This window comes from Hyperolius riggenbachi, chromosome 1, assembly GCF_040937935.1.
Source record: "Hyperolius riggenbachi isolate aHypRig1 chromosome 1, aHypRig1.pri, whole genome shotgun sequence".
Taxonomy (NCBI): domain Eukaryota; kingdom Metazoa; phylum Chordata; class Amphibia; order Anura; family Hyperoliidae; genus Hyperolius; species Hyperolius riggenbachi.
Genome location: NC_090646.1, coordinates 64,342,834 through 64,358,489, shown reverse-complemented (window position 1 = coordinate 64,358,489; position 15,656 = coordinate 64,342,834). Strand labels below are relative to the sequence as shown.

Genomic DNA, 15,656 nt, shown 5'->3' with positions numbered 1-15,656 from the left:
AATTAATAAAGAGGGGATACTCGCCAGCCCCTTCAGTAAGCGCTCCTGCTCCCCGGGTGGCCGCTATAAATTACATTGAAACAAGCGTCTCTGATCTACAGTCACGCTGTGCTACAGAACAGGAATCCTTCAAGTCCTCTCTGTGCAGGAAGTCTGTGCATGCGCAGAGTGTACCTGCAGGCTTCCTGTTCTGTAGCATAGCGTGACTTTAGTTCAGAGACGCTTGTTCCAATGTAATTTATAGCAGCCAGCCGGGGAGCAGTAAAGATGTGGCCATGTGATACATTTCAGAATGTAAATCAGGGAGAGGAAAGATTTTACAATGGTCAAACACTGACTAAATAATTTGTAAATAATTATTGTAAAAATGTAAAGGGGTTCTGTGGCCTTTAAAAAAAAAAAATAAGTCACCTTGGGCTTCTACCGGCCCCCTGTAGCTATCAAGTTCCACGCCGTCGCTGTCAATTATCCATCTATCTAGACTAATGTCAGTGCGGCTGCGCAGGGCTGCACAGTCATTTGGAGCTTACTGCGCAGTACAAGAAAACTTTGTAATGCGCCTGTGCAGTTAACTCCCGGAGATGGGAGCGGAAGCGAGGACACGCGCTGCAGTGCTATTCGTCTAGTTAGACGAATAATTGGCAGGTGACCTGCGGCGAGGAACGGAGAGGGCTTCAGTGACGGCATGGGACTTGTTAGCTGCAGGGGGGCGGTAGAAGCCCTAGGTAAGTGGCACTTTTGTTTTTGTTTTTTTTAAAGGCCACAGAACCCCTTTAAAGTGAACCAGAGACAAAACACCCTCATGTATTTTATCATATAGATCAGTGGGAACATTAGAGAAAACGCCTACCATGCTTTGTTTCATTCTGCACTGCACAGCTTGTTTCTTATCAGACCTGATAAAATCCCAGACTGAGCATTCAGTCTGGCTTTGCTATAATGACTTAACTATAATGATTCCTGAGCAGAGCCACAAGGGGGCAGGCTTGGGCTTGAAAAGACACCAGAGAACACAGACTGAGCTATAAATATTCCTGAGCAAAGCCAGACTGAATGCTCAGTCTGGGATTTTATCAGGGCTGATTAGAAGCAGGCTGAGCAGTGCAAAATGAAACAGAAAGCAAGGTAGGTGTTTTCTCTAATGTTCCCACTGATATATCCGTATATACTCGAGTATATGCCGACCCGAGTATAAACCGACCCCCCCCAAATTTTACCTTAAAATTCTGGGAAAAATGACTGACGCGAGTATAAGCCGGGGGTAGGAAATGCAGCAGCTACTGGTGAGTCTCAATAGTCTGATTGCAGAAATAAGCTGAAAGTGGACCTGAACTCTTGCGCATGACGGAAGGAAAACAGAGAGAAATTCACCCTCATTTGAAAGCACTGGATGTTAACCCTATGTCTGCTTCCACGAAAGCAGGAAGTAGACACACTGCAGACTTATTGAGGGATTTGTATCAGCTGAAATAAAGAAATACTTTAAAGGTTATGATGCTGTTGCTTATCCTTTAGAGTAGAGAGGACGTTCTGAGTTCAGGTCCGCTTTCTGATTGGCAGTGTAATAAGGTGCACCACCACCTGGAGCTGAGCGGTGACGGCTTTTGTGAGTAAAGATTGATTTTCTGTGTGCCGCTGTCCCATCCCGTCCAAGCAGAGCAGAGCGAAGCAGCATGTATAGTGTGCTATGGTGAGCAGCCGGTAAGCCTGGCTGCATTGCTCCCACCTGTTGTCTGCTGCCCGGGTCTCGGTATGTATGGTGGCTGCTTCCTCCTGAGTGTCTTCGCTATTCCTCTGTCCCCTCATGTCGCTTTCCGCCCGCTGTCAGTGCCTCGGAGCTCGGGTCACATAGCACGGGGCAAGGAATCCTCTGTAAACTGCTGGTCATAGCGTAGTCTTACTAGTGGTGTCCGGATCATGAACGATTCGGATCTTTGAGTCTAATCATCCAAATCATCAAAATGAGTGATTCGGATCGCAAAGGAGGCGGGGCCAGGAGCGACACGCCCCTCAGCGGGCAACGGGGTCCTGGAAGCAGAGCAGAGATGGATTGCTCTGTTGGAGGGGAGCCAGCCTTGCAGGGACAGGTAGATGAGAGAGAGGGGACATCGGTGCCACTGCCAGATATGTGTAGAGCACACATACTGGCTATAATGTGCTGCTCATTACAGGCTGTCTGTTCCGTAGTTGTGCACAGTGAACAAATTGGAAACTTTTGGCTCAGAAGCACAGCTCAGTAACTTTGCAGACAGTGCTGGGCTAGAAGGGCAGGCACTGTGATTGCAGCGCAATATGATCCTCATGCACTGCTCTAAACAGCTGCACTTCACTTCTGGGAATGCTTTGGGGAATGCTTTCTTTCACTGTGCGAGGTTTGCTTTCAAAGTATACAGATGAACATATAGGTGAAATATATGTAAAGCATATGATTGCAGTATGTGTGTATTGAGTGCAAACAAACATTTCTGCTCCCTGCTCGTCCCTGCCCGTCTCTGTCCACCATCTCCCCTTCTCTGTGTGTCCACCCCCCCCCCCTTCTCTGTCCTCTGCAGGGAACGTCCTGTCCTGCTAGTCATTTCACCCCCCGAATGCTTCCCAATCCCTAGTAAAATGATCCGAGATTCGGATCAAAGATCCGGATCTTTTCAATGATCCGATTCGAATCATCCGAATCATTGAAAAGATCCGAACTTACCATCTCTAAGTCTTACTGCTATGGCTCCCTCTGTTGGCGCCAATCTGCTACTGCAGGAGTCATAGCAATTAGACTACAATGAACAGTTTACAGAGGATTCCTTGCCCCGTTCTATGTGACCCGAGCTCCGAGGCACTGACAGCGGGGGAAAGCGACATGAGGGGACAGAGGAATAGCGAAGACACTCAGGAGGAAGCAGCCACCATACATACCGAGACCCGGGCAGCAGACAACAGGTGGGAGCAATGCAGCCAGGCTTACCGGCTGCTCACCATAGCACACTATACATGCTGCTTCGCTCTGCTCTGCTTGGACGGGATGGGACAGCGGCACACAGAAAATCAATCTTTACTCACAAAAGCCGTCACCGCTCAGCTCCGATGAGCCTGTGGCAAGTGGGGGTGCACTTGGGGGGGGGGGGGGGGGTTTGCTGTTTGTTAGAGACTCGAATATAAGCCGAGACCCCCACTTTTGGGCCCAAAAACTCTTCTTATACTCGAGTAAATACGGTATATGGTAAAATACATGAGGGTGCTTCGTCTCTGGTTCCCTTTAAGCACTTTTTTCATTACGTTATTTTCACTGCAGTTTCTCTTTAAAGCTGTATTTATACTTACCTGGCACTCCCTCCAGCCCCATGTGGTCTGTGGGCCCCCTCGCCATCCTCCCCGGCCACACCGTTGTCCCGTGGTAGCCTCCGGTATTTTCTTCGGTTGTGTTCTTCTGCGGAGTCTTAGTTAAAATACTTGACCTTTCCCTATCTCTTCTCTGCCCTCAGAAGTTCTATTCTGCTTAGAAACTTTTATGGGTGTAATGTGCTTATCAGTGATGTTTACTATATTCCTGACCAGCTACCACAAGACAGAAGCTGTTTCTTGCATGATTGGAAAATTAACTCTTTCAGGCAGCAAAATAAAACAAGTAAAACAGCCTGGTTATTAATGTTTTGTACTGTACATTTTTTGTTTACCTCATCATGTCACATGTTGCCTTGGGTACACTTTAAAGTTCCTCTTTAAGCAGTCTTTAATGGCATACCTTAAATTACATTCATCCAAACCAGATCCTTTACGTTGATCCTACTGATGCGGGCATGTTAGTCACTACAGCTCCTGGGCGTGTCATGACGACATCTTCTGTCACGTCTCCCAGTGGGCCGGTTTCACCTTCAGAGTTCCTCGGGGGAAATCACATCTCTACGCCAGGCTCAATATTGAATATTCCACAGACTGTTTGTGGTGAGGCTGCTAGCATTTACCTTACCGCCTTACCTTTCCAGAGTGTTTGTTTATGTTAAATCGTGCCTTTCCTCCCCTCCCTGCCTACTGGAATATTGATAGGGGTGATGGGTGTATAAATAACAAAGGCTGAACAACAAAACGGATCCGAGATGCCGATAAAACGAGAACTAATAAATGTCTGCAGAGGTTCGGCCAACTTATAAATGAGCAACAACACAAAACCTAATTCGGCTAGCCGTACTGCTAAACCATCGGCCCGCGGTATCAAGCAAAGGATTTTCAAGCGCTTTGAGTCCTATGGGAGAAAAGCACTTTGCAAATGTTATGTTGTGGTGTTGTTATAGCAGCAATTCTTAACCACTTAAAGAGAAACCGTAACCAAGAATTGAGCTTCATCCCAATCAGTAGCTGATAGCCCCTTTTCCTTTTTCACAAACTGATTATGAGGGGGCTCTGTATGGCTGATATTGTGGAGAAACCCCTCCCACAGTGTGATGTCAGGACCATGGTCATGATAGTTTGTGAACCGCATTGCATTGTGGGAAATAACAGCTGCTTTCATCTGTTTCCAACTGCCAAAAAAAGCAAGCAGCATCTCCTTTCACTGACATCACTTGCCAGCAGTAAAATTGTCACCATGTGATAAATGTAAGAATGTAAATCAGGGAGAGGAAAGACTTTACAATGGGCAAACACTGACTAAATCATTTATACATAATTATTGTAAAAATGAAGCACTTTTTTATTACATTATTTTCACTGGAGTTCCTCTTTAAGCCTAACTAGACGTATATATACATCCAGTGTAGTTGTGGAGAGTGCACCACCAGTTTTACTAAATGAGGCACATGTGGTATCATTTTTACTGGGATGAGTTATAGAATATATTTTGGTGCGTTTTAAAGCTTGGGCCTACGTCCCATAAGAAATAGGTAGGGACAAACTCAATCCAACATACAAATAAAATTTTCAAAATTATGATCAAACGTGAGAAAGTATAAGTAAAACTGCCAGAGACATATGTGGGAACATTTTAACCATGATAAGTAGTAGAATATTAAGGTTAAGGGCTATGTCTTGTGTAGTCTTTTTAGTAACGAACTGAATCGAAGTAATAAGATTTTCATATATTCTGTACTAAAACCAAGACTTGTAAAATGACTGTTTCTTTGATGTATAAGTGCTCCAGAAAACAGCACCCAACACAAGCTCAGACTCACTTTAGGTTCCACTCCTTGCCATTCTTCAGCATCACTGTGGAACGCACAGCAAGGGTATCTGCACTGAGCCTGAATGTTGGCAGAAAGGAGTGTAAATAACTCAGAACAAAACTTAACATGGGGTGGGGGAGCGCTTCTGGGAGGGTCTCTGGCAGACCACAGACAAGTAGGCAGTTACTGAATAATGGGACCAGCAAGATTTGATACAGGATGTCATTTGGGGTCATAAATGTTCTATTTGAGGATAAATGGTATGTCAGTAGTGTGATCACAGCCCCGCTGTATGATACAAATCTCACCAGGTTACCTCTTTGTATTGTAGGGCTACCGACAGAAGGACTCATACATTGCCAGCCAGGGCCCATTGCGGCACACGATAGAAGATTTCTGGAGGATGATTTGGGAGTGGAAATCCTGCTCCATTGTCATGTTAACGGAGCTGGAGGAGAGGGGACAGGTAATTGTGCCAGATGCACCAGATCTTACCTCATATCTCTGCCCAGAATGGTTCCACCCATGTGCTCCCTCGTCAAGCATTTTAATGACTTCATCACTCACCACAACAAGAAGAGTAGGGTGGTCGGCACCAGACCCTCGATTAGGCTTCAACTGGGGGGGTCCAGTGTATGGCTGTGCCCCCAGCAATTCAAACACTTTAATACCATAGAGTAGGCAAAAGCAGAGATCAGGACACCAGCCGAGCTTCAAACGTACATCCCCAGCCTGACGGCCGTTTCGCGGGTGACACCCCCTTCGTCGGAGGCCACAAAATAGAGTTGACTTTATTCTGGCTGTCCACACTATGCTTGTTTGCCTATGGTATTGGGGATAAAAATGAACCATCGATGTTTGAAGCTTGTCTGGTGCCCAGATCTCTTCTTTTGCCTACTACAATCCATAAACTTGGACACTGCACTTACTGTGCTAAAGTGGTGCTGATTGGTAAAGGGAGGGGTCTTTCCTCCCATCAGGAAGGGGTACAATTCTATGGTTTTAGCACCCAATCTAATGTACAATTACCAGTAAGAAGTCCCTGCTCCAGTCACTCACAGTAGTGTGGGAGTTTAGTTGTGTGTAGGTGTCTATTTAGAGTCAAGTTCTGATAAACTGTATTTCGGTAATGCTGCTGTTACTAGGGATGGGACTAGAGTTGAAGCAGTATTATGCTAATGTCTGCAGTCGGAAATTGGACCAATCAAAGCCAAGGTGGAATTTGGATGATCAATTTTCAAGCTGCGTGCATGTCCATAGAAAAATGGCATAATACTGTATCTGTTTGGAATGATTTGCATTTCATGGATCATGCCCAGCTGTTTCCTCAGACACAATCTTCTACTACTGTCGCTAGACTTAGAAATATCTCCTATATGTACAGATAATGACTGTTAACACTAATTTCTAATTCATTCTGCAAAGGAAAAATGTGCACAGTATTGGCCGTCAGAAGGCACCATGTCCTTTGGTGATATAACCATAGAGCTGAAGAAGGAGGAAGAGTGTGAGAGTTACACCGTACGAGACCTGCTGGTCACCAACACCAGGGTAAGGATTTCCTGCTGGCGGCCATTATGTTATGTCTCCCAGCTGAACTTGTTCTTCTTTGCCTATTAAAATAATTTGAGCAGAGTCTAATATAAGCTAAGAGGCACTGCAGTGGCTTATAGTTGAATGCAGTAAATTATTCAGAATAACCACTTTTCCATGAACCACTTGAGGACCCCAGGTTTACACCCTCCTTAGTGACCAGGCCATTTTTCACAATACATTTTTAACCATATATTGCACAAGCGTACAACTCACCACCCAAATGAATCTGACCTCCTTTTCTTGTCCCAAACAAGAAAGCCCTATCACTGCTGCGAGCATTCTTTTTTTTTTTTTTTTAATTTAAAAAAGCCTTTTTTAAATTAATGCAGTGTCGTCCCCCCCCCCCCCCCCCAAATTGGCCCTAGGCTGTGATCCATACTCTTCACCTCCTCTCATAGGCATCGGCCTATGAGAGGGATTCGCTCGGTTGCCGCTCAGAGGGACAGCTAAATGTCCCCTGCACTAGATCGCAGCGCTGCACAAATGTAAACAAACCTTTTTTTTTTTTTCTAGTTAACAGCCTGCCAGCTGCAATCGCGGGCTGACAGGCTAATCACAGACCTCCGTGTCTCTGCAGGGAACGATCGTACATGCGCATGAGCATTCCCAGCTAATCCCCGCCTACCACTCTTGATGCGGTTAGGCGGTCCTGGGGCTGCCACTCTTCCGTTGGCGTTAGGCAGTCGGGAGCGGATCAAGTGTCCTGGTTTCAGCATCAGAAACACTTCCTATTGCTATATATTGCTTCGTGTTGGTAGGAAGTTCCGCTCTCCCACTGAGGATGATTCATCTTGCTCAGATCCTTAACGACCCCCGATGCCTGAGCATGACCAATCACAATCCTATATTCCACCCCTGCCAAATGACTGAAGCTGCTCCTCCTCCCTCGGTAGTAACAGAACACATCGCTAGCTTTAAGGCTAGTGATGTGTCTGTACAGCATTGTTCCCAGTATTATCGCCTGGGCAACAATTTTCACATTCTCACATGTGTACTTGACTCTAGTTTAGGCTGTTTATTATATGGAATTCTTCTATCCTTACACCACCGACAACTCATTTAAATACTGCCCAAACCAACAAGTCTGCATTCAAAAAGAATTTGCTCAAACTACACAGGTGGCCAACCTGCATGATGGTTGGGCAGGTTGATCCTTCGGTTGGATTGGGCAAACCGCCTGCTATCAGTTGGGCGTCTTGTCTTTTGCTAGCGTGCACACGCTCAACTCTTGTCCAATAGACAAAGTGTAGATGATCGTTGGGGAAAATTGTTGCCCGTTTGTACAAGCCTTTTTATATTGGACTAGTAGACATAAGCCCAGTTAAAAACGGGCTCTAGGTCTCTATCTCACTGCAACCACCGCGGCATGTCAGTGCGCACCTGGCCACCCCCCTGACCCCGTCGTCGTCCTGTCCCAATGGCTACACATGCGCAGTAGCCGAAACCAATGGACACAGGGACAGGAGGATGATGCAGGGACAGTTAGGGTTTTATGATATAGGATTGACTGCTAATCTGAGTGGCTGAAGATTGGTGCCATGTGTGGCAGATGATACAGGACTACATGAAAACCGCTTACAGAGGGCTCTGTGTCTGCTCTCCTGGTTATTGTTTATATTTGTAAGAGTACCTGTCATGTGACATTACAGCGATGATTCTGTCTTCCAGGAGAACAAAGCCCGCCAAATCAGACAGTTCCACTTTCACGGGTGGCCGGAGGTTGGAATACCCACTGACGGGAAAGGGATGATTAATATCATTGCGGCTGTACAAAAACAGCAACAGCAATCTGGGAACCACCCCATCACCGTACACTGCAGGTGAGTACCAATACTACCCATCAGTAACATGCCCATCACCGTACACTGCAGGTGAGTACTGATACTACCTGTCATCAGTAACACACCCATTCACCGTACACTGCAGGTGAGTACCGATATTACCCATCAGTAACACACCCATTCACCGTACCCTGCAGGTGAGTACTGATACTACCGGTCAGTAACACACCCATTCACCGTACACTGCAGGTGAGTACTGATACTACCTGTCATCAGTAACACACCCATTCACCGTACACTGCAGGTGAGTACCGATATTACCCATCAGTAACACACCCATTCACCGTACCCTGCAGGTGAGTACTGATACTACCGGTCAGTAACACACCCATTCACCGTACACTGCAGGTGAGTACTGATACTACCTGTCATCAGTAACACACCCATCACCGTACCCTGCAGGTGAGTACTGATACTACCGGTCAGTAACACACCCATCACCGTACACTGCAGGTGAGTACTGATACTACCTGTCCTCAGTAACACACCTATTCACCGTACACTGCAGGTGGGTACTGATACTACCCATCAGTAACACACCCATTCACCGTACACTGCAGGTGAGTACTGATACTACCTGTCATCAGTAACACACCCATTCAGCGTACACTGCAGGTGAGTACTGATACTACCTGTCATCAGTAACACACCCATTCACCGTACACTGCAGGTGAGTACTGATACTACCTGTCATCAGTAACACACCCATCACCGTACACTGCAGGTGAGTACTGATACTACCCATCGGTAACACACCCATCGCTGTACGCTACAGGTGAGTACTGATACTACCCATCAGTAACACGCCCATCACCGTACACTGCAGGTGAGTACTGATGCTACCTACCAGTAACACTCCTATCACTGTACACTATGGGTGAGTACTGATACTACTTATCAATAACACACACGTTAACTGCGCTGCTGGTGAGTACTTGAATGGTAGTGGGTTGGAGACACTAAGGCAAGCTTTCTCAGCCAGGGCTCCTTAAATACTCTAAAGGGGTTCCTTGGCATTTCCCCCCATGGTGGGGGGTTGGTGGAAGTATGATAGCGAGCACACTATAATCGGGGTACTGTAATACTGTCATACAGTGTAATACTGTACAAAGAAGCATTACATTCAGAATAATTAGTACATTAACCACTTCACATCCAGACCTTATTTCCCACTTAGACCAGAGCAGTTTTGACAGTTTAGCAATGTCCTTATTTAGTCAGCAATAACTTTATCCCTACTTATGACACAGAAATTAAATATATATTGTTTTTTTTCGAGGCAAACTAGGCTTTCATTGTATGCCATTTTTTCCCCTCAAACAATTTTGTTTTCTATGAACTTTAATGGGGAAAACAAAGAAAAAACACATTATTTCTCAGTTTTACCAATTCCAGTTTAAAAATAAAAAGTGCTACTGTAGATAAAAAAACACATACATTTTGTTTGGCTATGCTTACCGGTTATCACAAAACTTAGATTATATTCCTGTCACAATTTATGGTGAAGATATTTGATTCTGAAATAATGGTACAGAGTGTATTTTTCACTATGAAATGAGAAAAGAAAAATATTTTTAATGGTAAAAATCAATCTCATTAGCTCAGGGAACATATATTCCCGTTCACCAATTAGTGCTGCATCAGATAGTGCTGGAAGTGTGCTCAGGAGCAAGCCCAATCCTGCACAGAACTGCTTCTGCTGCAATACGCATCTCTACGTCCTTGTGGCTTATATGAAGTCACAGAGGACGTAAATATACTGTATTGGTGGATAAAGTGGTTAATAAAAAGCACTAGGATAAGGAGACATTATAATGAAGTGCACTGTAATAGGGGGTAGTGACATGAACAGCCATCTGCAAAATAAATTCGGGAGTTACTTGAGAGAAAAAAAATGTATTTGCAGGGTTCCTCCAGGGTAAAAAGGTTGAGAAAGGCTGCACTAAGGGAAGGAGACTCGGGTTAGTAGATGAGGCAGGCAGTGAACCTCCAATGCTACCTATAGGAAATTGTAGTTTTTAAGCATTTATAACCATGTTTTATAGTGCACCAGAATTTTTGTTGTAGTCTCTGTGTGGTTATCAGATAGTCTGTACATCTGTATTTATATGGCATTTCTGTTTTCTTGCGCAGTGCTGGAGCGGGCAGGACGGGGACATTCTGTGCTCTCAGCACCGTACTGGAGAGAGTGAAAGCTGAAGGGATTCTAGATGTCTTTCAAACAGTGAAAAGTTTGAGGTTACAGAGGCCACACATGGTCCAGACACTGGTAAGTGCCCCGTCAGCTGACCTTCCCAGCCAATCAGGGGCTTATTTGGGTGGGGGAGGGGGTAATCTTCACATTAATCAGACGGTTTTCCGCTTTTAACTTTTGAAGGAGGAAAAATAAAAAGTTTATGGATCAAGTTTTTACATTTAATTTTTCTTTAATTCCCACTCCAATGACAGTTTCTGGAACTCTCCTTTGGAAAGTTTGTCCATCAGACCAGCAGGTGGATCTTTAACAAATATCAAGTCTGGAAAAGCAGCCTGGGCAGGAGGAGGAGGCGGCGTTACTAGCCAGAGATTTCAGAGGTGGAGGGGGGGAGGAGAGGGGAGTGAAGTTTTCACAGGCTGAGGGCTGGAGATGCAGATCAGCTTGCCTGTGTGTAATATAACAAGCAGAACATGACTGCCCTCATTGTATCACAGGAAGAAATAATCACATACAGTTGAAGCTGTATGCATATAAACTTTAGATAATATATACAGTGTGTATATATATATATGTATGTGTGTGTGTGTATATATATATATATATATATATATATATATATATATATATATATATATATATATATATATATATATATATATATATATATATATATATATATATATATATATATATATATATATATATATATATATATATATAGTTTTTCATCTCGGATCTGCTTTAAATGATACTCCCTATATCCTAACGTCCATCACCTCCATAGGACCTGCCAACGGTGACATCACCTCTATCAGTGTCCGACAGCCGGCTATTAGACGCTGGGAAAGTAGAGGTGACGTCACTCCCAGGCAGCCGGCTTTGCCTGTCGATAACGGTTGTGGAAAAATCATGGAGACACTGCCCAACACTCGCGCTCTGTGGTCACCAGATGGGACACAAGCTATAGGTTTGTCTCCGCCAATCCTCACTGTTTACCACGTTATCTGTACCCGATTGTTTGCAGTAAAGGTTAATTTAAAATTGGCTACAGTGCCACTTTTTTCTACTGCTGACTTACCAAATCTGTGTTGTAGAGGGGTAAACTGAGGCATACTGTGAATGGGTGTTTTAGGTAGTCCCTCATATTACATAGAAATGGTAAGATAGGATAAAAAGAATGTATCATTAGTGGCCACCATTACAGGAATACCGATAACCGAAACCAGGGCCGAGGCAGAGGCGAGAGAGGCTCCAGCCTCAGGGCGCAGTGTAGGAGGGGGCGCACAACTCAATCAGCTATCGTTCCCCTATTGTGTTTGAAGCAGAGAGAAAGAAAGAAAGGGAATACATGGCAGTAACGGCAAGCCAGATAACTAGAGATTGTGTTAGGGGCCCTGGTGCACCTCTTAGTCCAATAGTAATCAGTGTGTGATGGCTGAGGCGGGAGAGATGGAGGGGCGCACTTGGAGTCTCAGCCTTGGGTGCTGCTGGAGGACCTTGTCTCGGCTCTGACCGAAACATAAGGGCTCTAATAATGACATTTTGGCTGAAGTCCCTTTTAAAGAGAACATGTCCTCTAGACAACCTCTGCTGCCCAAGAGCCTCTAGAAGTTTGCATCCCAGGCTCCTCTTAGTGCAGGAGCGCAGTTGTGCAGCAACCAGGTGAGTACAGTTGTGCCTGCACAGTAGCACAGAGCCGGTTCTGAACCAGCAGCTCTGGTTTCGGGGGTCCATGGGTGGCAACAGTGAGGGCCTGGACCACAGAGGAAGCCTTTGCAGGATCTAGAGGTCTGCCTCTTCTTAGTTAAGTATTTTATTTAAAGCAAACCTAAACTGAAAAATATAAGTAAAAATAAACATACACACATCATACTTGCCTCCAATGTAGTCTACTCCTCAATCTCCTTCTCCTCTCCTGCGTCCTGTTTGTCCACTGTGATCAATGGAATTCTCCATCCTCCATTTTGAAAATGGCCATTACCCCATAACAGCTTCCTGGTCATCACGCCGTTAAACTCTAATATCGCCCACTTGAGCCATAGGGAAACATGGACGTTACTTTGCACATCAGTTGTCCCTGTCAGTTATAACTGATAGCAACTGATATATTTAATCTTGTCAGAACTGGAAGGTATCGTTGTAAGCAGAAAATGGTGGGCTTCTGAGAGGAACTGGGGGCTAGGTGAGTATGTAATATTAATTTGCAGGTTCATCATGTGTTTAAATACTTTTACTTCGTTCTGGTCCCCTTTAAAAAAAAAACTTGAAAGTGTACCTGAGACTAGGGATGATCAATGATATGCAAATACTTCTGGGTTTATGCAAATGTATACACATTTTTATGCAAATATATGCAGCTTAAAATTAGATCAATCAATTTAAACCTGGGTGGGACTCGATTAGCCCATTTTCAGGCTGCATATATTTGCATAAAAATTTACATACATTTGCATAAACGTGTAAATATTTGCATCTCATTGGTCATCACTACCTGAGACGTCTCTTATGGGGGTATTTATACTTACCTGGGGCTTTCTCCAGCCCCATGAGGTTCGTGGGCTCCCTCGCTGTCTTGGCCGGCTGCTCCGTTGTGTTGTAATCCCCCCTCTGCGGTAATCTGGCCAGTCCTGCCCCTGCTGCGCTTCCATGCCTGGAAGCATTCTGCACCTGTGCAGCACTACTGAGCATGTGCAGAACGCTCCCAGCTACGGGAGTGCGATGGAAGGTGTGCGGGCGCCTATACCGGGGGGATTACAACACAGTGGAGAGGATGGCGAGGAAGCCCACACACCTCATGGGGCTGGAGGGAGCCTCAGTTAAGGATAAAAACCCCCATAAGAGACGCCTCAGGTTTCCTTTAACCACTTCACCCCAAAGTGGTTTTTACCCTAATGGACAAGAGCCTTTTGGACAAGAGCACCTTTCAGTGCTCATCCCTTTCATTGCCAATAGCTTGAAGCGGAACTGTAAAGTGTTTTTAAACACATTGTTTCACTTACCTGGGGCTTCCCCAAGCCCCCAGCAGCTGTCCTGTCCCGCACCGGTCCTGCCCGAGCCTCCGTTCTCCCGCCGCCGTGCGGTCGACTTCTAAGTTGACGCCAAGATGCGAGGAAAGGATACACGTGGCCAAAGCCGCACAGTGGCCCGGCGGCGAAACCGAAAGTAGCTGGCGGCGGGAGAACGGAGGCTCGGGCAGGACCGGTGCGGGACAGGACGGCTGCTGGGGGCTTGGGGAAGCCCCAGGTAAGTGAAACAATGTGTTTAATAACACTTTACAGTTCCGCTTTAGTCACTACTAATCACAATGAAATGGTCTATATTTTGTTTTGTTCACCACCAATTGTGCTTTTTGGGGTTGATATTTGTTCTCAGTAATTACTTTATTTTCTATGCATTTTAAAGGGGAAAAAAATGAAAAAATACACTATTTCTCCAATTTAATACCCTATAGGTTTAATATAAACACTGCTACTGTACATAAAACCCACATATCTGCCTATTTGTCCTGGTTATCACAAGATTTTAATTATGTCCCTAGTACAAAGTATGGTGACAATATATTTGGAAATAAAGGTGTATTTTTTTCTTTGGTATTTTTTTTTTTTCTTCACTATTTTCACGTGCACGGGAATGCACGTGCACATGTGGGAGCGCGCACAGCGGCAGCAGCACTGTCTGACTTATAAAAATGCCATGGAGCCATTAAGAGGCTCTAGCAGGACGTTTTATAAGTCAGCTTGTCATTAAGTGGTTAAATAAATCAGAAAGAACACCTAGCTAAAACTCTTCCCTTTTCTCCCCTCACAGGAGCAGTATGAATTCTGCTACCGAGTGGTTCAGGAATATATTGACGCATTCTCGGACTACGCCAACTTCAAATGAGACCAAGGGCAGGACACGACCGCGGCCTTTAATATTTTGTAATATTCTATTTGTTAATATATCTAGACCAGTGTATATATCTTAACTGTTTTAGAGGACTGGTACAATGTGCTTTATATTAGCTGGAAATTTTATATGTAGCAAAGTGATTAGTGCAAACAGACTTTTTTTTTATTTGAATACAATAGCTGGATGTTTGGATTAATTTTTTATTTTCAATATCATCACACTACCCCTCATTCATTGACTCATGGTCCACCCCCTAACTCAGACAGGAAAAGCCTTTGCGGAATGTTCTAGATAGACGGACGAAAGGGAGGCAGAGCTGCCAAACCATCATGTTTACTGCCGTTCTGAGGGCTTTGACTGAATTTTATTCTGTAAATAAATATATAAATAGGAAAAAGATATATCATAGATTTTTTTTTGTATTAAGGTATATATGAGCTTATTAGCCTTGACATAAGTGCTACACAGATATAGGCCTTTTCATGGTAGGTGAGGCCTGTTTTGGTGATGGCCCCGCCCCAGTTTGGAAGGTTGGGTTAAGAAGCCATTTTGAAAGTGGTGGGTTTGGGTTTTTCATTTTGCCATATTGTAAATGTTCTGCTGTGTAACATATAGTGCTGAGTATACATTCCAAACTTTCGGAAATTATTTAGTTAACCCCCTCCCCCCGACTATCTACTATACTACAGAAAATTTCTCAACAGCTCCACTCTGCGTGTACCTATTGTCTGCACATATAAGTGGTCATTTCATGGATTGATGTGATAGTACCAAGGCTATGACCATTCCATTTTTTTAGGGTGTTAAAGAACAACTGTCTATCATGATAAATTGTACATTTCTCCAAGGGTAAAATGCACTATCAATTACTTTCCTCCTTTATTGTTGTCATGTACAGTAGGTAGTGAAAATATGAGAGATCTGTCAGGTTTTGGACTAGTCCATTCTCCTCATGGGGAGATTGTCATGTATTTCCTTATTTAC

The 15,656-nt window shown here is 44.5% G+C and overlaps 1 protein-coding gene across 3 annotated transcripts in view; it reads left to right on the top strand.

Moving 5' to 3' along the window:
* Window positions 1-15,069, top strand: part of PTPRA (protein tyrosine phosphatase receptor type A) — a 239,419-nt gene extending 224,350 nt beyond the window's left edge. For all 3 annotated transcript variants that reach the window (XM_068274827.1, XM_068274845.1, XM_068274837.1), the window contains exons 19-23: window positions 5,479-5,613; window positions 6,573-6,698; window positions 8,412-8,563; window positions 10,718-10,853; window positions 14,589-15,069. In XM_068274827.1, the coding sequence (XP_068130928.1) occupies window positions 5,479-5,613; window positions 6,573-6,698; window positions 8,412-8,563; window positions 10,718-10,853; window positions 14,589-14,663 (624 nt within the window). In that variant the 3' untranslated portion in view covers window positions 14,664-15,069. The remainder of the gene's footprint in view (window positions 1-5,478; window positions 5,614-6,572; window positions 6,699-8,411; window positions 8,564-10,717; window positions 10,854-14,588) is intronic.
* Window positions 15,070-15,656: the final 587 nt, after the last annotated feature.